General features: G+C 45.3%; 1 protein-coding gene across 2 annotated transcripts in view; it reads right to left on the minus strand.

Annotated features, from left to right (window-relative positions):
* HIBCH (3-hydroxyisobutyryl-CoA hydrolase) overlaps window positions 1-26,528 on the minus strand; it is a 787,172-nt gene that overhangs the window by 136,397 nt on the left and 624,247 nt on the right. For both annotated transcript variants that reach the window (XM_075319035.1, XM_075319034.1), the window contains exon 11: window positions 19,059-19,140. In XM_075319035.1, coding sequence (XP_075175150.1) covers window positions 19,059-19,140 — 82 coding nt within the window. The remainder of the gene's footprint in view (window positions 1-19,058; window positions 19,141-26,528) is intronic.

Here is a 26,528-nt window from a genome sequence, read left to right on the forward strand (position 1 = left end):
CCCCCCAAATTAGATCACCAGCCAAGGTGAAGCGGACAGCTGGGGTCTGGTATTCTCAGGGTGGGAAGAGCCATGGTTATTGGACTCTTCCCAGCCTAAAAATAGCAGGCCGCAGCCGCCCCAGAAGTGGCGCATCCATTAGATGCGCCAATCCTGGCGCTTCGCCCCAGCTCATCCCGCGCCCTGGTGCGGTGGCAGACGGGGTAATATATGGGGTTGATACCAGCTGTAATGTCACCTGGCATCAAGCCCTGGGGTTAGTGATGTCACGGCATCTAAACAGATACCCGACATCACTAACCCAGTCAAGTAATAGACAAAAAAAAAGACAAAAAAAAAATTTATTTGAAAAAAAAAACTCCCCGAAACATTCCTCTTTCCCCAATTTATTGAAAATAAAGAAATTACGGTCGCTGTAATCCGCTGTAATCCGTGAGGTCCCACGCCGACTCTGGATCTTCTAGAATATGGGGGGCACGTTCAGGGAACGTATCCCCCATTTTCTGGAAGAGCAAGCTCTCCATGAGCAGTGTGGGTGCAGTAATCTGAGAATACTGCACTCACACTGCCCCGGTCCAACTTAGGGCAGAGTGACCTGCAGTAACCTCATTCCAGAATATGAGGGGCACGCTCACAGAACGTACCCCCCATTTTCTGGAACAGCAGTCTCTCCATGTGAGGACCACACTCCTCACATGGAGAGACTGCTGATTACTGCACTCACTCTCCCCCGGTCCACAGTGGAGCAGCCTGTGCATCAGCGACGTCAGCGTCCCTGCAAGACTGACGTCGCTGATGCACAGGCTGCTCCACTGTGGACCGGGGGAGGAATCCAGCTGACAGCCGCTGTCTGCGCATGCGCCGTCAGCATTCAAGAAGGAGGCGGCGTGATCGCGGGACGGATCACCAGACAGGTAACGTATGACCGGGGGCTCGGGGGCTGGGGGGGTGATGGGGGGTGACCTAGTGGGACCTGGGGGGACCTGGGGACACCTTTCTGCCGCATGTGACGTGTCACATGCGGCAGAAAGAGCAGAATGAATGCGGGGGAGGGGGGGTGGCTCTGGAGACCCGGAGGGGGCTCCGGTGACCAGAGGGCTCCGGTGGACCGGAGGAGGGGGTATACGGTGTATACCGGCGATCGCATTAACGGGGTGCATACAAAACACCCCGATTCATAATCTGGGGGGTCTCAGCTACCCCCGGTAGCTGAAACCCCCGAGATTTTTCGTCACTGGGGGGCGCTACAGGGTTTTTCCGGCCTGACGTCTCAAGACGTCGGAACAGAATAAGTACCCTGTTTTTCCGACGTCTTGAGACGTTAGGCCGTCGCTATGGGGTTAACCTGTAATCAATGAAGTAGTTAAAAGGTCTGGGGTTTATTACAGGTGTTTGGTTTTGCATTTGGAAGCTGTTGCTGTGACCAGACAACATGCGGTCTAAGGAACTCTCAATTGAGGTGAAGCAGAACATCCTGAGGCTGAAAAAAAATCCATCAGAGAGATAGCAGACATGCTTGGAGTAGCAAAATCAACAGTCGGGTACATTCTGAGAAAAAAGGAATTGACTGGTGAGCTTGGGAACTCAAAAAGGCCTGTGCGTCCACGGATGACAACAGTGGTGGATGATCGCCGCATACTTTCTTTGGTGAAGAAGAACCCGTTCACAACATCAACTGAAGTCCAGAACACTCTCAGTGAAGTAGGTGTATCTGTCTCTAAGTCAACAGTAAAGAGAAGACTCCATGAAAGTAAATACAAAGGGTTCACATCTAGATGCAAACCATTCATCAATTCCAAAAATAGACAGGCCAGAGTTAAATTTGCTGAAAAACACCTCATGAAGCCAGCTCAGTTCTGGAAAAGTATTCTATGGACAGATGAGACCAAGATCAACCTGTACCAGAATGATGGGAAGAAAAAAGTTTGGAGAAGAAAGGGAACGGCACATGATCCAAGGCACACCACATCCTCTGTAAAACATGGTGGAGGCAACGTGATGGCATGGGCATGCATGGCTTTCAATGGCACTGGGTCACTTGTGTTTATTGATGACATAACAGCAGACAAGAGTAGCCGGATGAATTCTGAAGTGTACCGGGATATACTTTCAGCCCAGATTCAGCCAAATGCCGCAAAGTTGATCGGACGGCGCTTCATAGTACAGATGGACAATGACCCCAAGCATACAGCCAAAGCTACCCAGGAGTTCATGAGTGCTAAAAAGTGGAACATTCTGCAATGGCCAAGTCAATCACCAGATCTTAACCCAATTGAGCATGCATTTCACTTGCTCAAATCCAGACTTAAGACGGAAAGACCCACAAACAAGCAAGACCTGAAGGCTGCGGCTGTAAAGGCCTGGCAAAGCATTAAGAAGGAGGAAACCCAGCGTTTGGTGATGTCCATGGGTTCCAGACTTAAGGCAGTGATTGCCTCCACAGGATTCGCAACAAAATATTGAAAATAAAAATATTTTGTTTGGGTTTGGTTTATTTGTCCAATTACTTTTGACCTCCTAAAATGTGGAGTGTTTGTAAAGAAATGTGTACAATTCCTACAATTTCTATCAGATATTTTTGTTCAAACCTTCAAATTAAACGTTACAATCTGCACTTGAATTCTGTTGTAGAGGTTTCATTTCAAATCCAATGTGGTGGCATGCAGAGCCCAACTCGCGAAAATTGTGTCACTGTCTAAATATTTCTGGACCTAACTGTATTTTGTCATTGGTGATTTTTGTTTCAGTAGCTAATTTTGCTTGCTTGATTTCTTTTTTACATTTTCTATTAATATTTTATATTTCTGAAATACTATTTCTGTATTCTCAGCCTTTAAGATTTTAAACGCCTTTTGTTTTTGTTTTATTATACTTTGTACAGTTTTATTTATCCATAGTGGTTTCTTTTTATTCCTGGACATTGTATTACCAGAGGGTATAAGTTTTTTACAGGACTCCAGTAGTATATCCTTAAACTTTCCCCATTTAGGTTCGGTATCCCCAGTTACCATGACATTGTCCCAATCTACACATTTAAGCTCTTCCCTTAATTTGTTGAAATCAGCTTTCTTAAAATTCCAGGTTTTAGCATTTCCCCTTTTAAATGTTCTATTGAATATTACTTTGAAGCTTACCATATTATGATCGCTGGTGCCTTATCTAGGATCAATATGACCCTGGGATCTGGGGGCATGCTGCCATTAGTGGAGACCTTGGAATACTTACCCAGAGCTGTTTCAGACCAACCTACCATGTTAACTTGTCTTCGCTTCCTTCCTAGTCCAAACCCAGCCCTTAACACATAGCCTCTAAACCCTTTTTGTCTACAAATTATTGACATTGAACTTCCACACTAAAACATTATTTTAGAGAAAATAGCAAAGAGTTGGTTTCCCAAAACATGATCTAGGACTCAATAAAGGCATGTTTGAGAGGGACATTAATACAAGGGGTTATTAGGTCCAAGACTTAGGGGTACTTTGCACACTACGACATCGCAGCTGCGATGTCGGTGGGGTCAAATCGAAAGTGACGCACATCTGGCGTCGCTGACAATATCGGAGTGTGTAAATCGTTTTGGATACGATTAATGATCGCAAAAGCATCGAAATCGTATCATCGGTGTAGCGTTGGTCATTTCCATAATTTCGGAAGGACCGATGTTACGATGCTGTTCCTCGTTCCTGCGGCAGCACACATCGTTGTGTGAAGCCGCAGGAGCGAGGAACATCTCCTACCTGCGTCCTGCGGCTCACGCCGGCTATGTGGAAGGAAGGAGGTGGGCGGGATGTTTACGTCCCGCTCATCTCCGCCCCTCCGCTTCTATTGGCCGCCTGCCGTGTGATGTCGCTGTGACGCCGCACAACCCGCCCCCTTAGTAAGAAGGCGGTTTGTCGGCCAGAGCGACGTCGCAGGGCAGGTAAGTCCGTGTGAAGCTGCCGTAGCAATAATGTTCGCTACAGCAGCTATAACACAATATCGTATGTGCGACAGGGGCAGGGACTATCGCGCTCGGCATCGCAAGCATCGGCTTGCGATGTCGTAGTGTGCAAAGTACCCCTAAGTCATAAAAGTTTGAGGTATTTCTCAGGGATAGGGTCCAGAACACAGAATGACAGTATATAGACTCCACAACAAATTTGCTGTATGGGAAAGAAGCCCAGAAGTTGTACGATATGCACCCTCAAGGAAAGGGCTAAGAATAGATGGATGTTCTCACAACATAGATTTTGTGAGGAAGGTGAGAAGGCAGGGCATCTTTTAGTTGTTATCACCAGGGCACAGCAGGGGAATTATTTTCTGGGAGCCATAAGAGATAGCACAGGTATGATAGTTAATGAATCAGATCAGATTCTGCACATCTATTCTGAATTTTACCATCAATTAAACAGCTCTAAATTGGGTTTTGATAAGGACCAGATAGATTCCTATCAAGAGCACATCCCTCTCCCTGAGCTCTCAGTGGCAGATCAGAACTATTTAAATGTCCCATTGCAACTGGAGGAATTGCAGTTGGCGGTGGCCTCCATGGCTAATGGCAATTCTCCAGGATCAGATGGTCTCCCCATGGAGATATACAAAACAATTGAGGGAAACCTGCTACAGCAGCTCCTGAATACATTCCAGGAGGCGGTCAAGGCAGGCTTTCTTCCTCTATAAATGCAGGAGGCAATAGTGGTGGTAATACTCAAACCAGGTAAAGACCCCATGCTCCCTGATTCTTACAGACCAATCTCTCTCCTTCCTACAGATATTAAAATTATAGCTTAAGGTCCTAGCCGCTAGACTAAATATGATTTCCTCCCTGATCCATTCTGATCAATCCGGTTTTATGCCTTCTAGATCTACAATGGTAAATATTCGACATCTCCATCTTAATCTACAACTTCCATTGGATAACCCAAAGGATAGGGTCATCTGTTCACTTGGCGCAGTGTTTGACTCTATTGAATGGGACTTTTTATGGGCAGTTCTTAGCAAATTTGGATTGAGTATGAATTTTATCTGCTGGGTAAAATTGTTATATGGCAGGCCAACTGCCAGGATTAGGGTCAATGGGCAGCTTACTTCAGTATTTAGCTTAGCTAGGGGTACTCGACAGGGGTGCCCTCTCTCGCCTTTATTATTTGCAATGGCTATAGAGCCCATGGCGGTGGTCTTACGAAACCACCCGAATATAGTGGGATTCAAAAGAGGGGAACTCAAGTAAAAGGTAGTGCTGTATGCTGATGACACCCTACTTTTTCTAGCAGATGCTTTTAATTCATTACCCATAGTGATGGAAACGATCCAGGAATTTGGGAAACACTCTGGATTATTGAAAAAGTGGGGGAAGTCGGTCCCAATCCCTGTAGATAACATTGGCAATATCCCCTTGTATGCCACCACAGGACAACATATTACTTTGTAATTCAAGTACTTGGGGCTTAATGTTATTGCTAGAGTGAATGACTATGAAAACCTTAACCTGACCCCCAGTCATTAAAAAATTTAAAGACAAAACTGATATATGGACCCGACTGCCCCTGTCTGTAGTGGCACACGAACTTGATCAAAATGATGTGGATACCTCAGCTATTATATGTCCTACATAACTCACCACAGTGGATTCCCCAACAATATTTCTACAAGGTTAACTTGCTTTTCAGGGAACTAATCTGTGGAAGATGTAGCCCACAAATCAAATTAGGGACATTACAAAGAGATAACGGAGTGGGGGACTGGCGGTTCCTAATCCGTAGGTGTATTTTGCAGCGGCTCATTTGCAGCACATTCGAGGTTGGGATGACCCGTGGGGAGGTCCACAATGAATTTACTGCAGCAGCATTTTAAGTCGCCCTATCTTTACGAAGTCTTGGACTCGGGTAGATTTAGATTTTCACCAGAAACTGCTCCTACTTATTACTGATACACAAGTTATGGGAAAAGATTAAAGGAGTGATGGACATCCAGGGGGCTTCGCAGTTTACTTTTATTTGGGATACCCCGTGGCTCCTCAATCTAAATAAATTGGAAGGGTTTGAGAGTTGGGGCGCAAGAGGGCTCACCAGACTCATACAATTGTCAGACAGAGATGGTATTAAAGAATTCTCTTAATGACAAACTAAATTTGGACTTCTAAATAGTGAATTTGAAGTAGTTACAATTAAGGCATGCATACCGAGCGTAAAGCAATATCGCGGGTCGGATGTTCCAACACAACAGGATAGTACAAAGAATAGCACTTTCAAGTGGTTCTTCTGGTTTAATATCTGCACTGTATAAAGACGTACTTAGTGGAATACTACTGCACCACACAATGCATTTCAAAAAAAAATAGGAGCGGGAGTTAGGCCCTCTTAAAGATAATGGGCTGATTTATTGGAAAGAGTCCCTGACTTATCTTTAGAAGAAGCTCACAGATTGTCAAAGTTGTATGTAATACACCGGATCTATCGCACATCCAAATTTCTTTTTGACATAGGTGCCACACCGGACTCCTCTTGCAATTATTAACAGAGTATATCTTACAGATTTAAGCCTCACACCCTTTGTATGCATATTGGGATGTATTGAAGATTGGATGGTGGATGAGGAGAGAAAATTGGCCAGTATGCTATTCATGGCCAGAAAGGTGATTGCACAATATTGGATGTCTGACCAAACCCCAACTATCTCAAAATTTATCAATAAAATAAATTGACTGGTAAACTTGAAAAAGGGAATATATCTGAAAAGAAATTGTGCCCTTAAATTTGAAATTAAATGGGCCCCGTGGATAAATTGGATACTTTTATTCTGACCCCCATGATTGTAACTACCCTTTAGTTCACAACGTAAAGTAAATTATTATTTACTAAGTGTCTATTTTGTTTTGGGGTCCGATAGCCCCGTTTTTGTATGTTGTTTGTATATTGAAAAATCTTCAATAAAAACATTTTGGTTTTAAAAAAAAAGTATTTGGCGCACAAATGTCTGCATTTCTGCATCTTTTGGCAGGAAAAATGTTAGTAACAGCATGATAATAGCCGCTTCTCCTCAGTTTGAAAACAGGGAGCATGGCTACATACCCTGTTCTCCAACAGAAGCAGATATTATCAGGAGGCTGGCTATTACTACCAACAAGGAGCAGGTCCCCTGATGTGTGATGTAATGTTGCAGAGGTGAAGGGGGAGCAAAAAAAGTAGCTCCTGTCACACTAACTTACAGGTATTGTAAGGATAATATAACTGCACTGTGGATCTCATCTTTATAGTTTATTGGTGCAGGGGCAGTAGAAGAATTTTCTTATCTCCCCGAAGTGCCCCTTTAAGGGTATTATATATTAAAAAAAAAAAATAAACAAGTAAATGAATGTTGATTTACCATTTTATAAGACGCATAACATTTTTAGCTTTCTGTAGACAGTGTGGTATGGGAGTTACTTTTTTGCAGGACAATCCATAGTTTTTCATTTTTTAATTTCGGACTGGCAATACCAAGTTACATATTTTTAAGGTCATTTTTTTTAAATGTATAATATTTTAACTGGGAATTTAGATTTTTTTTCCATTTATAAACTTATAATTTATTTTTAATATTTTTCACAATATTTATTAGACTCATAAATGGACATAAATATGTGATTTGTTTTGTTAGAAATGTAGAAGGGCTATAAGTTTAGCAGCAATTTATCATTTTCCAAAAAAAACTAAAGAGGCGTCCAGCTTCCGCAACAAAAATCAGTATGACTAAGGGCAAACATGTCTGAAACAAATAAGCGAACATTTTATGGATTTTAATGATTTAATAAATGTCATGTTTTAATGCAAGATCCTCCATCCTCCATATTTGTGTTGCGGAAGATAGATACTTCTTTAGTATTCACCTGACTGACTGGGAGACGGCTCAGGAAACCTCCTTGCACCGCACCCAACCTCAACATCCAGTTCAAGAATCTGGTGGGCTGTTGAACTTTGTCTGTGTAATTACACTATGTAACATAATTTTTATTCCCAGGGAATAATTGTAATTTTTTAATTGGTTCTATCATAAAAACATGGAAAAAATGTATTAGCCTGCAAAAACTTGAGTTTTTGAAACGGAAAGAGTTTGGGAATCTCTTGAGACTCCATAACTTTCTTGATTTGAGGGCCAATGTAAAACGCCAGCTTTAACTTTTGCTTCTGAAAGCTTTTGGAAGAGATCCTGTAGATACTTGAATGACACTGATTCCTTGTCCAAAGCTGTGACAAATTGATTCATGACTCTAGTTTGATGTGGAAAGGTGGCATTAGTGCCTTTCGAGGGTCTACAAGTGGCTCCCATTTAATGTTATTGTTCCCCTCGGAAACTCAGTATATTCAGGCCAATATTGTCTATGGTAGCATCCCTGCTATCCAAAAGGCAAAGAAAGCATGGAAGCTTAGTGTAGCCTCCTTGAAGACCTATCAGGAATGCAACCATTTTGAAATCTCCAATTACTTCCCAACCACATATTCCTTATAGTTCGTCGCATTTAACAATCTCTTCACATTTTCATAGTCTTTTTTTAAGCTTTGCCGAATGGGCAAGGGGAAGAGAAGGATACTGGCTACCATTATGGAGTAATACATTTGTGTATCAATAGCTTTAATCCCTTCAGCCCCCAGCCTGTTTTCACCTTAAATCAAAAAAATTAGTAAAACACAGTGGTTGGATGTCAAAATCCTTTTCTTTTATTTTATTTGTGAGTGCAAAAACGTGAAAAAAAGTGCTGTACAATTGTCCGCCAGGTGTCGACGTTTCGGCTAACAAGCCTTCATCAGGCCGGACAGGCTGAATACATTATTTACAAGTGAGAAAACAAAACAAAAGAAAGGAAATTAATCAATTGCAATAAATGGTTACATTTGTAAAGTTTACAATAGGCGACATTGGAAAATCAGAGACCATAGGTAATGGCAAACCATAGAGACAAGGGTACAATGCATGCAGTTGAGACGTTGGGGATACCACATATACAAGTACATAGAACCCATTAGTTATAGTAGTGACGCGACATGGTAGATGTGGGATACCGGTGCCGTGGAGTGACCGCGCAGCGAACATGGTAAGGACGCTCACCTTGACTTACAATGGGATGGCAACCTGGTAAATATGTAGGGTAGTTGCCAGTGGAAATCACTCGCGCATGCGCAGGACATCGTGTTCCATAATGCACCACTTTATGGAAGTGACGCCGCGGTTCTTCTTAAGTTAAATAGACGCTCCCCCACCACCTTTACACTCCACAGGACGTGCGATCTAACCCTGCGGCACCACAGGCTCATGGTAAGGTGACTCACCAGGGCATTACTATCCCTGGACTACCAATGTATGATGTGTATTTACTATTTACTATTTCGTTCTTTTACCATCTCCCTCTTTCCTAGCCAGCTACCTTTGACTCTCTCCAGGCCCAACGGACCTCCCTCCAGGCCATACCACTAAAGTCATTAGGTAACCCTAATCTCTTCCCTCCACTCTCTCCTCTCTATCCCACACTCCATAGTTACTATCTAATCACTCTTGATTTCATTCCATGTAGCTGAAGGCTATAATCAGGCATGTCACCTCGACTACTAGTGTGAACTCTGGACTCTGACTCTGCACTATAGGAGCTGTCCTCCCTGTGTGACCCTCTCAAGAGTACTATATTCTTTAAAGTCCAACAGACCTCCCTGCAAGCTATATCATCAAAATCACTAGGTAACTCCTTTTCCTCCTTTCCCCTTTACTCTTCTCTATTCCCCCTCTGCTTGCTTTTTACCCCATAGTAACCACAGTATCACCTTCCATGTTATCTCCCCTGGTACAGCAGAATCCCAATCAGGCATAGCATCCTGATTCCTAGCGTGAGCCCGGGACCCTTACTCCATACCACGGGAACTGCCCCTTCCCGTACATTCTTATGACTGATACATTTTGAGCCGTACGGATCCTTCTCCAAGCTATACCACCAGAGCTAATAGGTAACATTGTTTTCATTCTTTATATAGCAACAATAGTTATTAGTTACATTAACCTGGTCTCCAGTTTGAACCTTGGATATTGATATTACACTGCAGGAGCTGCCGTCTCCCTGGGATACACATGGTCGCCATCCTTGCCTAGTATCTGGATATCCCTGTAAGAGGTATATACGACCACTAAGGTTACCAATATTCCACCTCTTCTTAGGGAAAATGCCTGCCAATGAGTAACATTATATTACCCAATCTAATTGGCTACTCCCCATTCTCTCACCTTTATGGATATGTTTCATGTTCTCTGTTTCAGACTTTCCTAACACGATCCATACATTTAGGATCCCATATGCTGGCATTACCCAGGGATCTTACATATTTGATACAGAGTATGTCTGAGCAAGCACTACCCTCTGATCTTACTTTCTCTTCTTATACATTTTTTCTCCCTTTCACTTTCTTTTTCTTTTTTCTTTAGCTATCTCCGCATGGAGGGCATTATATTCTGGCAACTACCCTACATATTTACCAGGTTGCCATCCCATTGTAAGTCAAGGTGAGCGTCCTTACCATGTTCGCTGCGCGGTCACTCCACGGCACCGGTATCCCACATCTACCATGTCGCGTCACTACTATAACTAATGGGTTCTATGTACTTGTATATGTGGTATCCCCAACGTCTCAACTGCATGCATTGTACCCTTGTCTCTATGGTTTGCCATTACCTATGGTCTCTGATTTTCCAATGTCGCCTATTGTAAACTTTACAAATGTAACCATTTATTGCAATTGATTAATTTCCTTTCTTTTGTTTTCTCACTTGTAAATAATGTATTCAGCCTGTCCGACCTGATGAAGGCTTGTTAGCCGAAACGTTGACACCTGGCGGACAATTGTACAGCACTTTTTTTCACGTTTTTGCACTCACGAATAAAATAAAAGAAAAGGATTTTGACATCCAACCACTGTGTTCTACTAATTTTTTTGACTTATGGGAAATTGGTAGTGTGCCGGAGTTTACCTCCAATGACTGTTCATTTTTCTCCTGAGCACCTACAAGAGGTGATGCGAGGTCTTCATCTTTTCACTGTTTTCACCTTAAAGACCCAGCCATTTTTTGCAATTTTGACCAGTGTCACTTTATGAGGTTATAACTCTGGAATGCTTCAACGGATCCTGGCGATTCTGACATTGTATTTTCGTGACATATTGTACTTCATGTCAGTGGTAAATTTAGGCCAATATTTTTTGCGTTTATTTGTGGAAATTTCAGAAATTTAGTGAAAATTTTGAAAATTTCGCAATGTTCAAAATTTGAAATTTTATGCCCATAAATCTGAGAGATATGTCACACAAAATAGTTACTAAATAACATTTCCCACATGTCTACTTTACACCAGCACAATTTTCGAAACAATTTTTTTTTCCTTAGGAAGTTAGAAGGGTTCAAAATTCATCAGCAATTTCTCCTTTTTCCAACAAAATTTGCAAAAAAAAAATGTTTGGGTACTACATCACATTTGGAGTGATTTGAGAAACCTAGGCGACAGAAAATACCCAACAGTGACCCCATTGTAAAAACTGCACCCTTCACTCTACTCAAAACCACATCCGAAAAGTTTATTAACCCTTTAGGAGCTTCACAACAACCAAAGCAATCTAGATGGAAAAAATGAAAATTTTACTTTTTTACACAAAAATGTTAATTTAGTCATAAAATTTAGCATTTTCACAAGGGTATCAGGAAAAAATGCACCAAAAAATAAGTTGTGCAATTTCCACTGAGTACACCGATATCTCATATGTGGTGGAAATCAATTGGTTGGGTGCACGGCAGGACTCGGAAGAGAAGGAGCATCATTTGATTTTTTGACAGCAAAGTTGTCTGGAATCATTAGCAGATGCAATGTTGCATTTGGAGACCCCCTGAGGTGCCTAAACAAAGGAGCTTCCCCACAAGTGACCCCATTTTGGAAACTAGACCCCTCATGGAATTTATCTAGATGTTTAGTGAGCACTTTGAACCCCTGGAGGCTTCACAAAAGTTTATAATGTTCAGCCGTGAAAATATATTTTTTTTACCACAAAATTGTTATTTCAACTAGGTAGCTTTTTATTTCCACAAGGGTATCAGGAAAAAATGCACTATAAAACGTATTGTGCAATTTCTCCTGAGTACACCGATATCTCATATGTGGTGGAAATCAATTGTTTGGGCGCACGGCAAGGTTCGGAAGAGAAGGAGCATCATTTGATTTTTTGACAGCAAAGTTGTCTGGAATCATTAGCAGATGCAATGTTCATTTGGAGACCCCCTGAGGTGCCTAAACAAAGGATCTCCCCCACAAGTGACCCCATTTTGGAAACTAGACCTCTCATGGAATTTATCTAGATGTTTAGTGCGCAGTTTGAACCCCTGGAGGCTTCACAAAAGTTTATAATGTTCAGCCGTGAAAATATTTTTTTTTTTTTTTACCATGAAATTGTTATTTCAACTAGGTAGCTTTTTTTCACAGGGGTATCAGGAAAAAATACACCATAAAATGTATTGTACAATTTCTCCTGAGTACACAAATACCCCATATGTGGTGGAAATCAATTGTTTGGGCGCACGGCGGGGCTCAGAAGAAGAGGAGCGCCATTTCACAGCAAAATTGGTTGGAATTATTAACGGACGCCATGTTACGTTTGGAGACCACCTGGGGTGCCTAAGCAATGGAGCTCCCCGACAAGTGACCCCATTTTGGAAACTAGACCCGTCATGGAATTTATCTAGATGTTTAGTAAGCACTTTGAACCCCTAGAGGCTTCACAAAAGTTTATAATTTTCAGCCGTGAAAATATTTTTTTCTTATTTTACCACGAAATTGTTATTTCAACCAGGTAGCTTTTTTTTCACCAGGGTAGCAGGAAAAGAAGCACCATAAAATGTATTGTGCAATTTCTCCTGAGTACACAGATACCTCATATGTGGTAGAAAGCAATTGTTTGGGCGCACGGCGGGGCTCAGAAGAGAAAGAGCGCCATTTCACAGCAAAATTGGTTGGAATTATTAACGGACGCCATGTTGCGTTTGGAGACCCCCTGAGGTGCCTAAACAATGGAGCTTTCCCACATGTGACCCCATTTTGGAAACTAGACCCCCCAATACAAAAAAAATTAGTTTGGCGAAATAAAAAATACGGACGTCAGTAAATAAATAAATAAATAATATGAGCGCCTGCAACTGACACTAAGGCAAGTACCACACGTGAGAGCAATGCACGAATCTCGCATCGCATCATCCGGCACAGCCGCACACTCCTGTCTGGAAGAGAGCGACCTGGATGATGCGATGTGAGACTCGTGCATCGCTCTCATGTGTGGCACTGGGCTGACCCTTACAATATTCAGTAAAAAATACTGTAGCTGACGATTACTACAGCATAATTTTACTGGCCCTAAACTAAGTTTATTTGTACTACTTACTTAGTTTACAGAAAAAAAAATCAGGACGCACGCATGTATGTGCTGCAAAAAGGGGGGGAGACTAGGTGGGATGGGAAAAAAGCTGGATGGAGGATGGGAGAGTACGCGGCGGAGGATGGGAAAGTGCGGTGGAGGATGGGAAAGTGCGGTGGAGGATGGGAAAGTGCAAGGCGGAGGATGGGGGAGGGCGGCGGAGGATGGGAGACTGCAGGGCGAAGGATGGTAGAGGGCGGCGGAGGATGGGAGAGTGCACGGCGGAGGATGGGAGTGCACAGAGGAGGATGGGAAAGTGCACAGAGGAGGATGGGAGAGTGCACGGCGAGGAGAGTGCACGGCAGAGGATGGGAGAGTGTACGGCAGAGGATGGGAGACGGTGCGGTGGAGGATGGGGAGGGCGCGGTGGATGAGAGAGTTCACGGTGGAGGATGGGAGAGGGCGGCCAGCAGATCAGGGTGAGAAGTGATGGAGGGGGCAGCAGATTGGGGAGGGTGAGAGGGGGTGGAGGGGGCAGCAGATTGGGGAGGGTGAGAGGGGGTGGAGGGGGCAGCAGATTGGAGAGGGTGAGAGGGAGGCAGCAGATCAGGGAGGGTGAGAGGGGGTGGTGGGGGCAGCAGATGAGGGAGGGTGAGAGAGGGTGGAGGGGGGGCAGCAGATGAGGGAGGGTGAGAGGGGGTGGAGGGGGCAGCAGATCAGGGAGGGTGAGAGAGGGGGCAGCAGATCAGGGAGGGGGGCAGCGGCTGATGAGGGAGAGCGGGCAGCAGATCGGGGAGGCTGAAAAAGGAGAGAGCGGGCAGCAAATAGCAAATCGCGGAGGGTGAGATGGGTGAGAGCAGGCAGCAAATCGCGGAGGGTGAGATGGGTGAGAGCGGACAGCAGATCGCGCAGGGTAAATTGGAGAGAGCGGGCAGTAGATCGCGCAGGGTGAGCTGGAGAGAGCGGGCAGCAGATCGCGGAGGGTGAGATGGTGGGGAGCGGACAGTAGATCGGGGAGGGTGGAAGATGGTGGAGGGGGCAGCAGATGAGGATGGGAGAGAGCAGGCAGCAGCTCACGGAGGGGGCAGTGGCTGATGGGGGAGAGCGGTGGCAGATGGAGGGGGCTGCAGCAGATAGAGGAGATCGGCGGTGGATCGACAGCGGTGGCAGGGCGGCCGATTGGGGGGACAGGGGCTTACCAAGGCACTTGCAGGGATCGCTCTCCTCAGCTGCTTTCCATGGACGGAGTGAAGCTGAGGGGAGCGGTGACCGGCCCCAGATCCACGGTGATTGGAGAGATCGGTCACAAGGCCGATCTCTCCAATCAGAGCTGGTGGCGGGTGAAACAGCGATCACCCAGCTCCAGCTAATGATCGGTGCTATAGCTGTACTGATCAGGGCTGGATTTCAATGTTTCAGCCATTTTCAATGGCTAAAACATTACAATGGCTGTGATTGGCTGAGCGGCGTTCGTCAGCCAATCACAGCTTCCGTAGGTCCTGGGGGGAGACACCACCCCTCCTGAGGTCAGGCAGAGGTCCCCTCCTCCCCGAATGTAAGGTTTGTGTGAACCGATCGCACTCACAGGGGCTCCGGGGCCGTGATTTCGCCATGACGTACAGGGTACGTCATGGGTCGTTAAGCACAATGTCACCATGACGTACCCAGTACGTCATGGGTCATTAACGGGTTAAATGATGTAAAGTCTGGAATCCTGAAGTCCTAAACATCGTTCATACTTTGGTTACCATGATAGGAGAAAACAAAATCTTATCAGACTAATGAAACGACAGTAATGTGTAGTTCACATGAACAATGACATTCAAATATAGTGAGTTTACTATTGGACTACATAGGTATCCTAAAATCATCATGGCAGCCACAAAAGCGAAGTTTTGGGGTTACATCAACTTTTTCTAAAATAAGTAATGTCCAATTAAACACTTTTAACCCAGGAACAGAATTTATTTTTTTGTTACATAGTGTTATCATTTTACAAAACCTTTTTTATTGGGGATCGCTTCACATTTGAAGTAACATTTAGGGGTTTATATGTAAAAAATGCCTCAAAATTATCACATTTTAAAAACTGCTCCCTTGAAGGTATTCAAAACCACAATTAAGAGATTTGTTATCCCTGCAGGTGAGTCATATGAATTACAACAAAGTGGTAACAAAAAAAGGAAAAATTTGTTATTTTCCACAAAAAATATTGCTTTAGACCCACATTTTTCATTTTCACAAGGATAATAGTAGTAGAAATTGGAGCATACAATTTGTTGTGCAATTTAACTTGAGTACGCAGCAGATACCTCATATGTGGTTGGAAACTACTATTTAGGCACAGAGGAGTGCTTGGAAGGAAATTAGTGCTAGTAGAAATTTGGAGCACCATTTTGGACGGGATGGATTGAAGCTGCCAGGAACCCCAATTTCCCACAAGTGAAACTACACCACTAAAGGAATTCATATAGGGCTGTAGTGAGCATTTTTAGCCTTCAGTTAAGTCATATAACTGTATAATATTGAAGTGGAAAAAAGTAGTAATTTTTAATTTTCATAGCTCAATGTTGCTTTAGCCCCAAGTTTTTAAAAAGGCCAACAGGAAAAAATTGACCACACAGTTTGTGGTACAATTTCTTCTGAGTAGATCAATAACCTATATGCAGTTGAGAAATTCTTTTCAGGCACAATGCAAACTCAGAAGGGAAGAAGCACCATTTTGTAGTGCAGATTTTGTGGGAGAGGTTTGCGGGTGCCATGTTATATTGGCAAGACCCATGAGGTGCAGGAACAGCAAAATCTCCCATCTGTGACCTCAATTTACAAACTACATCCCTCAATGGATTTATGTAGGGGGGTAGTGAGCATATTGGAACCACAGGTGCTTCACAGAATTTTATACCAGAGAACGGTATTCTTGGACCAGTAGATTCACACCCCCCCCTGGTATGGTTTGCTGGGCATGACACTTACCACTTAAATTTTGTTTTAGCCCCAGATTTTACATTTTTACGAAGAGGAATAAGTAGAACTGACATCAAAAATTTGTCACATAATTGTTGTAGAATGTGGCAATAACCTAAATGTGACTCTATAGTAGTTTGACCACACAGCGGTGCTCTGGGGCAAAGGATCGATATTTGACTTTTGGAGTACAGATTTTCCTAGAATACTTTGTGGACTCAATAACTGGAGCCTCTAAGTGCGAGAAGGGAAAAATACCTACTCAACTGACACACTTTGCAAATTACACCCCTGTGGGAAGTCATCTACCGATGTAGTCATGATCTTGACTCCATGGGTGATTTTCAGAAAAATACAGAGGATGTGGCAGAGTGAAAATTGCAAATACATAATTGCAGTGCCCAATCAAGTGTAGTGTCTGTGCATTGTAATGCCCATGCTGTATATTGTGCCCAGCTTGGGCTTCTGGAGATATGTACTGAGCTCTTTCTGCTACTGTGACAAACTTATGGATGCTACCTATGGATTAGGCACACTGTGGCGCTAAGAAGAGAGGGGGAACTTTGGGTTTGGGAGCCCAGATTTTGCTTGATTTCTTTGGGAGGTGGAAGGAAGTGGCACGGTTATAGAATTTTTGTGCTATCAGTAAGGTGTAATCCACCTGTGTTTCCGTTAAATGACGGACCTGAGTGGGGGCTTGCTTTTTTGTGGTTTGAGGTGGTAATAATTTGGATCACATTTATCCGGTGCTCTACGCTGAGCACTTACATTTATGTTTGCTTCTAAATCTCTGAACAAAGTGATTCAGATGGAATCCTTGACTGAACCATTCACTAAAATGAAGCAGCAGAGTTACTCTGGACTCTTTCTGGGCACTGTTCAGGGTTGTCTGTGCACTCAGAAGTGCACAAAACTGTGGTAATCCCTGCTTTTATGCACGCTTAAAAACATTGCTGAACAAAGGCCAGACAGAATCTAAAGTGACTGCTTCTGCCTCACTATAGTGAATCTTCATTGAGGGTTCTGTCTGAATCACATATGTCAGAGATTTACACAGAAACCCAGATGTAAGTGCTTAGCATTGAGTGCAGGATACATGTGAGTCGAGCCTTACTGAGATCTTTGGAGGCATAATGAACAAATCAATAGGATTTCAAAAACAGCTTTAATTTATCTTTTTGTAGTTCACTATGCGGTAAGTCATAAGGCTTTATTCTTCCAATCAGTACGATTACAGCAATACCAGATTTATATCTTTTATTTTTTTATGTTTGGCTACTATCACACACAAAAGTGTTTGTTTTTTTTTTTAAATTTTTAACAAAAAAGTTTTTACACCACCATATGTTGAGACCTATACTTTTTCTATTTTTAGGCAGACAGAGTTATTGAGTAGTTGTTTTTTGTGAGATGAGTTGTAGGTATTTTTGGTACCATTTTTGAGCACCCCAATGAGTTCCATTATACTCGGTACACAAGTCAAGCCCATCCGAGCGTCTAACTGCTCATTACGAGTACCGTGCATGGTAGTGCTCGCTCATAACTAGTCAATACGATTACAGTGATACCACATTTATCTTTTTAAGTTTTGCCTCTTTTACACAATAAAAACAAATTCACACGGTAGTATAAAACAGACAAAATACCTTTTAGACCCTGCTCTAGGCATCGTCTAACAAGCTTTCGTAACTGGCAGACCCGGAAGTCACATCTCGCATCACGGGCTGGAAATGGGTTGACAGAGGAAGCCATCTCCCTCTCTCAATATTCTAAATACTGCGAGCGCTATTGACCTTTGCACTTAGAGGGTTAAACTTGCCAGGGCACCTTGCCGTGACTGTTGCAGCATAAGCTCGGCTGTCACTTAAGCTGAGCTCCAGGCGTCAATCATGCGGGTACAGCTCCTGTGCCTGGATAATTGCCACAACATACCAGTATGCCATTTGTCAACAAGGCACTGCAAAATAGTATGTACTTGTTCGTCATATGTTAGATATGACTAGAATGAACAGAGAATAGATAACGAATCAATGACATAAAAGCAGACATTTTTAACACTATTTTGTGGAAATCAGAGACAGTAGTTTTATTTTAAACCTCTTTTCCTTAAGGCTGCTTTCACATTTCCATCTTTTCCCATCAGTTGCAATCCGTCGCTTTGAGAAAATATGGTATCCTGCAAAATAATTTGCAGGATTCAGTTTTTTCCCCATAGACTTGTATTAATGACGGATTGCGACTGATGGGCTTGCGTTGCATCCGTCCCGCGATGCAGCAGTCGTGGAATTACTGACCATTGGGTGGAATCAGCGAACAATGCAACGTTTTTTGTGTGCGTCAAAAAACGGACAGCAACGGATTCGTCGGTGCCAGTCGTTAGTTATAATGGAAGGCTATGGGTGCAGGAATCCATCATAATTCTTTAAATGAAGGAATGAGGTGACGGATACGTTTGTTTTTTTACTCTGGGCATGCTCAGATGGACTGTAAATTCAACTCTGGTGTGTCTCTCAGATTCCGTTTTTTTATAATCTTCGTCACATCACTTTCAACACAATCCGTCTCATAAGTCACAAAACAGATTGCGACTGATGGAAAAAGACGGAAAGTAGCCTAAGACTGCATACAAACTGGAGCAGAAGGATTAAGCTGGTCTTTAACGTTCTTATTACTACGTGTGAATGTTGAATTTTTTCACAGATTTACCTTAAGCTGTTGATGTGCAAACGGTGAACCATCTTGTTTCAAGTTCTCCATGATTTCTTCAACACTGTTTCCTGAAAACAGACTGTGGATGGCAATAGAAATATATGAGGAAATCTAATTGTTTACTTTATATTTTTGCAAAATCACATTATTAATGTTACAAAGCCCAAGTTGAGTTTAGTAGAGGCAACAGACCATATTTACTATACAGATTACAATAGTAATATACAAAAAGATGTCAACTATTTCTATCAATTGTCATACTGGAGATAAAAAGCATTTGCTCGTATGTGAATAAGTAGCATTCAAAGTTATTTGTTTCAATGGCCCACATTTACTAATGTGGTTGTGCTATAATCTAATGAATAAAGAAGTACCCGAACACAGACTTGTGACTGTATGACCGCTTCCTGTTCGGGTTTGTTACCCGAAAAAAGCTTGTTCAAAGGTTGCAGAGCAGCCAATCAACAAAGCTTTTAGGCTGTGGGCACTTTCGGAGCCACTGTACCCATGCCAAGTATTGGCATGAATGTGAATTGCCAGGGAAATCACTTTAAAAAGAAGGAAAATATGATGTGGGTCTACAAATGGAAGTTAAATGGTAGTAAGAGCAGGATAGTTATAAAAGCTCCACATTGTTTGTATAATTATTATTTTGTCTGTGTTTTTCAAAGTTACCTCCACAACCAATATGGACTTTAGGGCCTGTGACCGCGTGTGGCTCAACAAATTTGAGGATATTTTAAAAGAGTCAGGTGGTTCTGGTGCTGGTGATGACAACCATACTGATGGGTTGAGGGCAACCCTTCTGGCTTGAGACACGGATTTTTGGCAGCTTATAAATGCACACAGCACTTTTCTAGTACATACATGGCCCCATTTAGGGATACTTTCTTGGTGTGCTGGTTTCTCTATGTGTGGCGCGCCTGCGGTTTCAGGCGCCACACAGTACTGCACCTCATCCGGAGTGCAGTATTCATCTCAGATACGGAGGAGGTCATCGCCGGTAAAATCACCACAATCCACCAAAATACACAGTTAGATGCCCTCTCACTGGGACTGGGCTGGGGTAGAGACATTGGAAGGTGGCCATCACTAATGTAGTTGACCTTCTGCTCACTAGTTCAGGAACCTGGGGGGAGGGGCGAGCAGAACAGAGAGAGAGGGAAGTGGTGAGTCAGCAGGCTTTTCAGAGCAGACAGTCTAAAGCTGGTGTCACACACAGCGACAACGACAACGACGTCGCTGCTACGTCACCATTTTCTGTGACGTTGCAGCGACGTCCCGTCACTGTCGCTGTGTGTGACATCCAGCAACGACCTGGTCCCTGCTGTGAGGTCGCCGGTCGTTGCTGAATGTCCAGCTTCATTTTTTGGTCGTCACTCTCCCGCTGTGACACACACATCGCTGTGTGTGACAGCGAGAGAGCGACGAAATGAAGCGAGCAGGGAGCAGGAGCCGGCGTCTGGCAGCTGCGGTAAGCTGTAACCAGCGTAAACATCGGGTAACCAAGGGAAGACCTTTCCCTGGTTACCCGATATTTACCTTCGTTACCAGCCTCCGCCCTTGCTGCCAGCGCCGGCTCCTGCTCTGTGCACATGTGGCTGCAGTACACATCGGGTAATTAACCCGATGTATACTGTAGCAAGGAGAACAAGGAGCCAGCGCTAAGCAGTGTGCGCGGCTCCCTGCTCTCTGCACTGTGACATGTAGCTGCAGTACACATCGGGTTAATTAACCCGATGTGTACTGTACCTAGGAGAGCAAGGAGCCAGCGCTAAGCACGGCTCCCTGCTCTCTGCACATGTAGCACAGCGACGTTATGATTGCTGCTGCGTCGCTGTGTTTGACAGCTAAGCAGCGATCATAACAGCGACTTACAAGGTCGCTGTTACGTCACAGAAAATGGTGACGTAACAGCGACGTCGTTGTCGCTGTCGCTTAGTGTGAACCCAGCTTAAGGAGAGAGAAGGAAGCAGTGCTGCAGGAGAGAGGTCCTGGGGACAGGAGCATGAAGGAATTTGTCCCAGGACCAGAAGTGAGTACAGACTTGGGGAGCAAAGCGACACACACTCACACAATCAGTTCGTCAGCAAACAGGAAACAAGTGAGACGGTCACTGAGTGGAGAGCTGCGCTATAGCTCCCTCAAGACCAAGCGCCCACGGAACAGGATGCGGAGCCCTAGACTGGTGGGCACTGCAAGTCCCACCAGCAGAATCCGCCGGGCAGAGAATTTCAAGTCTTCTGACCCACACACAGTGCCCGGGGCACAGCAGCATATAGAGCCAGGAGTCCTGACCATAGGACGGCCCCATCTACAGACTCGAGCTGCCTGCTATATGGAACGGGAAAGAAACCATTCCCATGACTTGGGTTCCAGCATAGCTTCAAGCCACAGGGACTCACAACACGGTGCAGGGAGGAAGGACTCACTGAAAGAATCTCCGGTTCTGACCTCCGAACTATCCGGGATCGGCTGGAGCCCATAACAGCAGAGTTCGGCAGTCCAAAGGCGGTGACATCTCAGTGAGTAAAGAACTTTAACTGCAATCCCTGTGTCGTTCCTTCCTTGCAACGCCTTACCTGAGCAGCAGCCAGAGTGGACTACTACTCTCATCTTCCCTGTGGGCCCAAGCTCTGCCTGTGGAGAGCTGGACAAACTTAGCTACACTACCACCGGCCCTCAGAGGAAATCCCTTGCAGTGGTGGCTCCCATACTATAGCCTCAAACTACAGGTGGCTTCATGAATAACTACTCCCATCATCCCCCTCTCCCCCTTTTTATTGACACCGATGGGGTCACAGAACCAGGCCAGGCTGCTGTGACATCCCAAACCGACATCCGTCTGGTAACGAATAACCCTCCCCAAGATCCCGTGGGCGCAACATATTCATTTAATCACTTGGATGTTACTTCTATGAGAGACAATTGTCTTTCTATATACATATTCACCTCTATCCCCAGTTGTTGTTTTTTTAAAACATCTTTTTTATTCAGATTTTTAAACATAACAAAAAAATTAAACAGTCAATTCCATGGTCAAATAGTAAACAGAATACACGAGATTGATTTGTTCGTCAAGGCAACTGTAAACCCTGCAAAGGAAAAAAAATAAAAGGTAGTATCACAAACAAAGAATAAGAATGTGAGTGTGAACCCTTCCACAATTATGTTCTTGCTATGGTGTCGACTACCATCTCCATATGGTACATGCTAAGTGTCTAATAATGGTCCCAAAACCCCCAACGTCCCTCCCAGGTCTCCCAGACAATACCATTCTGTATGGTGGAAAGGGCTAATTATTTTCAGGATTTCCTGAGGACTATAATGAAAACCAATGAATTTTTCCACAGCGGAAAAACTTTTCCTGCTGACTTTTCTTTACTCCTTTCTGCTTCTATCAGCTCCAGTCCCAATAGATGTTTCATTTGAAATATTATTTGAAATATTATTGCTCCCATTGATGGAGTGTTTGGTTTAAGCCACTCACTAAACAAAGCCCGAAGAGCCCCCACTAAAAATGTGTGGATATTTCTAGGAATCTTTACTTTGTCTACCATACTCTGAGATTCAGATTCGGGGGGGGGCGTAATTGGTGGAAGAGCAGAGCCTGTGGTGTTTGTGGAAGTTTCGTTCCCCAACATGCTTGAATCTGGTCCCTTACTCGCTTCCAATATGTTGTTACTTCTGTGCACTCCCACATCCCATGCCACAGATTCGTAAAGGGCACCCCACACTTGTTAAAGCCAAATAGCGCTGTGTGCATGAGCTTGAAATAAGTCTCCCTCCATCTCTCACACAAGATGGATTTTCTCACCCGTTCCCACCCTTGTAATATTGTCTTCGCTATCTCCTCATCTCCTGTCCACCTCTCCCATGTTCTGAACATTTTGCTCTGTTTTAATTTAACCCCTTCAGCCCCCAGCCTGTTTTCACCTTAAAGACCCGGCCATTTTTTGCAATTTTGACCAGTGTCACTTTGACAGGTTATAACTCTGGAACACTTCAACGGATCCTGGCGATTCTGACATTGTTTTTTCGTGACATATTGTACTTCATGTCAGTGGTAAATTTAGGCCGATATGTTTTGCGTTTATTTGTGAAAATTTCGGAAATTTAGCGAAAATTTTGAAAATTTTGCAATTTTCAAAATTTGAAATTTTATGCCCATAAATCTGAGAGAAATGTCACACAAAAAAGTTACTAAATAACATTTCCCACATGTCTACTTTACACCAGCGCAATTTTTGAAAAAAAAAAAATTTCCGTTAGGAAGTTAGAAGGGTTCAAAGTTCATCACCAATTTCTCATTTTTCCAACAAAATTTACAAAAAAAAATTGTTTAGGTACCACATCACATTTGGAGTGATTTGAGAAACCTAGGCGACAGAAAATACCCAAAAGTGACCCAATTCTAAAATCTGCACCCCTCACTCTGCTCAAAACCACATCCAAGAAGTTTATTAACCCTTTAGGAGCTTCACAGCAACCAAAGCAATGTAGACGAAAAAATGAAAATTTTACTTTTTTAACACAAAAATGTTACTTTAGCCATAAAAATTAGTATTTTCACAAGGGTATCAGGAAAAATGCATCATAAAATGTATCGTGCATTTTCTCCTGAGTACGCAGATACCCCATATGTGGTGGAAATCAAATGTTTGGGCGCACGGCAGGACTCGGAAGGCAAGGAGCGCAATTTGAATTTTTGAGTGCAAAATTAGCTGCACTCATTAGCGGACGCCATGTCGGGTTTGAAGACCCCCTGAGGTGCCTAAACAATGGAGCTCCCCCACAAATGACCCCATTTTGGAAACTAGAGCCCTCAAATATTTTTTCTAGATGTTTGATGTGCACTTTGAACCCCTGGGGGCTTCACAGAAGTTTATAACGTTGAGCCGTGAAAAGAAAAAAAAATTTTTTTACCACAAAACTGTTGGTTCAACCAGGTAGCTTTTTTTATCACAAGGGTATCAGGAAAAAATGCACCATAAAATTTATGGTGCATTTTCTCCTGAGTACGCAGATACCCCATATGTGGTGGAAATCAAATGTTTGGGCGCACGGCAGGACTCGGAAGGCAAGGAGCGCCATTTCACAGCAAAATTGATTGGAATTATTAGCGGACGCCATGTTTCATTTGGAGACCCCCCTGAAGTGCCTAAACAATGGAGCTCCCCCACAATTGACCCCATTTTGGAAACTAGACCCCTCATGGAATTTATCTAGCTGTTTAGTGAGCACTTTGAACCCCTGGAGGCTTCACAAACGTTTGTAATGTTCAGCCGTGAAAATATTTTATTCTTTTTTTTACCACAAAATTGTTTTTTCAAACAGGTAGCTTTTTTTTCCACAAGGGTATCAGGAAAAAATGCACCATAAAATGTATTGTGCAATTTCTCCTGAGTACGACGATACCTCATATGTGGTGGAAATCAATTGTTTGGGCGTACGGCGGGGCTCAGAAGAGAAGGAGCGCCATTTCACAGTAAAATTGATTGGAATTATTAGCAGACGCCATGTTTCATTTGGAGACCCCCCTGAAGTGCCTAAACAATGGAGCTCCCCCACATGTGATCCCATTTTGGAAACTAGCCCCCCCCCATACAAAAAAAATTAGTTTGGCGAAATAAAAAATACAGACATCAGTAAAAAAAAAAAAAAAAAAGAGCGCCTGCCACTAAGACCAGTGCCAAACGTGAGAGCAATGCACGAGTCTCGTATCGCATCATCCACTGCAGTCTGGAAGTGAGCAACTGCGCTGGATAATGCGATGCGAGAGGGCGGGGCGGCAGATGAGAAAGGGCGCAGCGGATGGAAGATGGGAAAGTGCGCAGCGGGTGGAGGAGCGGCAGAGGATGGGAAAGGGCGCAGCGGATGGATGATGGGAAATGGCGCAGCGGATGGAGGAGCGGCAGAGGATGGGGGGGTGAGATGGGGATACCTACCTTACAGGATGGATCTAGGCAGCAGAATCACAGCAGACAGAAGAGGCAGCAGATGAAGGAGGGTGAAAAGGATGGGAGAGAGCAGGCAGCAGATCAGGGAGGGGGGCAGAGTCTGATGGGAGGGGGGGAGGCAGCACATGGAGGGAGGGGGGAGGCAGCACATGGGGGGGGGAGGCAGCACATGGGGGGGGAGGCAGCACATGGGGGGGGAGGCAGCACATGGGGGGGGAGGCAGCACATGGGGGGGGAGGCAGCACATGGGGGGGGGAGGCAGCACATGGGGGGGGGAGGCAGCACATGGGGGGGGAGGCAGCACATGGGGGGGGAGGCAGCACATGGGGGGGGAGGCAGCACATGGGGGGGGAGGCAGCACATGGGGGGGGAGGCAGCACATGGGGGGGGAGGCAGCACATGGGGGGGAGGCAGCACATGGGGGGGGAGGCAGCACATGGGGGGGGAGGCAGCACATGGGGGGGGAGGCAGCACATGGGGGGGGAGGCAGCACATGGAGGGGAGGCAGCACATGGAGGGGAGGCAGCACATGGAGGGGAGGCAGCACATGGAGGGAGGGGGGAGGCAGCACATGGGGGGGAGGCAGCACATGGGGGGGGGAGGCAGCACATGGAGGGAGGGGGGAGGCAGCACATGGGGGGGAGGCAGCACATGGGGGGGGGGCAGGCAGCACATGGAGGGGAGGGAAGGCAGCACATGGAGGGGGGGGGAAGGCAGCACATGGAGGGGGGGGGAAGGCAGCACATGGAGGGGGGGGGAAGGCAGCACATGGAGGGGGGGAAGGCAGCACATGGAGGGGGGGAAGGCAGCACATGGAGGGGGGGAAGGCAGCACATGGAGGGGGGGAGGGGAGGCAGCACATGGAGGGGGGGAGGCAGCACATGGAGGGGGGGAGGCAGCACATGGAGGGGGGGAGGCAGCACATGGAGGTGGGGAGGGGAGGGGGGGAGGCAGCACATGGAGGGGGGAGGGGAGGCAGCACATGGAGGGGGGGAGGGGAGGCAGCACATGGAGGGGGGGGAGGCAGCACATGGAGGGGGGGAGGCAGCACATGGAGGGGGGGAGGGGAGGCAGCACATGGAGGGGGGGAGGCAGCACATGGAGGGGGGGAGGCAGCACATGGAGGGGGGGAGGCAGCACATGGAGGGGGGGAGGCAGCACATGGAGGGGGGGAGGCAGCACATGGAGGGGGGGAGGGGAGGCAGCACATGGAGGGGGGGAGGCAGCACATGGAGGGGGGGAGGCAGCACATGGAGGGGGGGAGGCAGCACATGGAGGGGGGGAGCCGATTAGGTGCAGTGGCAGCCGATGGAGGCGGCGGCCGATCGGGTGCAGCGGCGACTGAAAGGGGACGGTGGCGACCAGGGACCGCGGCGTGGCGGGCAGCAGAGGTGGATCGGCGGGCAGGGACAGCGGCGGGAACAGCGGCGTGGCGGGCAGGGACAGCAGCGGTGGATCTCGGCGGGGAGCGGCGGTGGATCTCGGCGGGGAGCGGCGGTGGATCTCG

Source organism: Anomaloglossus baeobatrachus, chromosome 7 (genome assembly GCF_048569485.1).
Source record: "Anomaloglossus baeobatrachus isolate aAnoBae1 chromosome 7, aAnoBae1.hap1, whole genome shotgun sequence".
Taxonomy (NCBI): Eukaryota; Metazoa; Chordata; class Amphibia; order Anura; family Aromobatidae; genus Anomaloglossus; species Anomaloglossus baeobatrachus.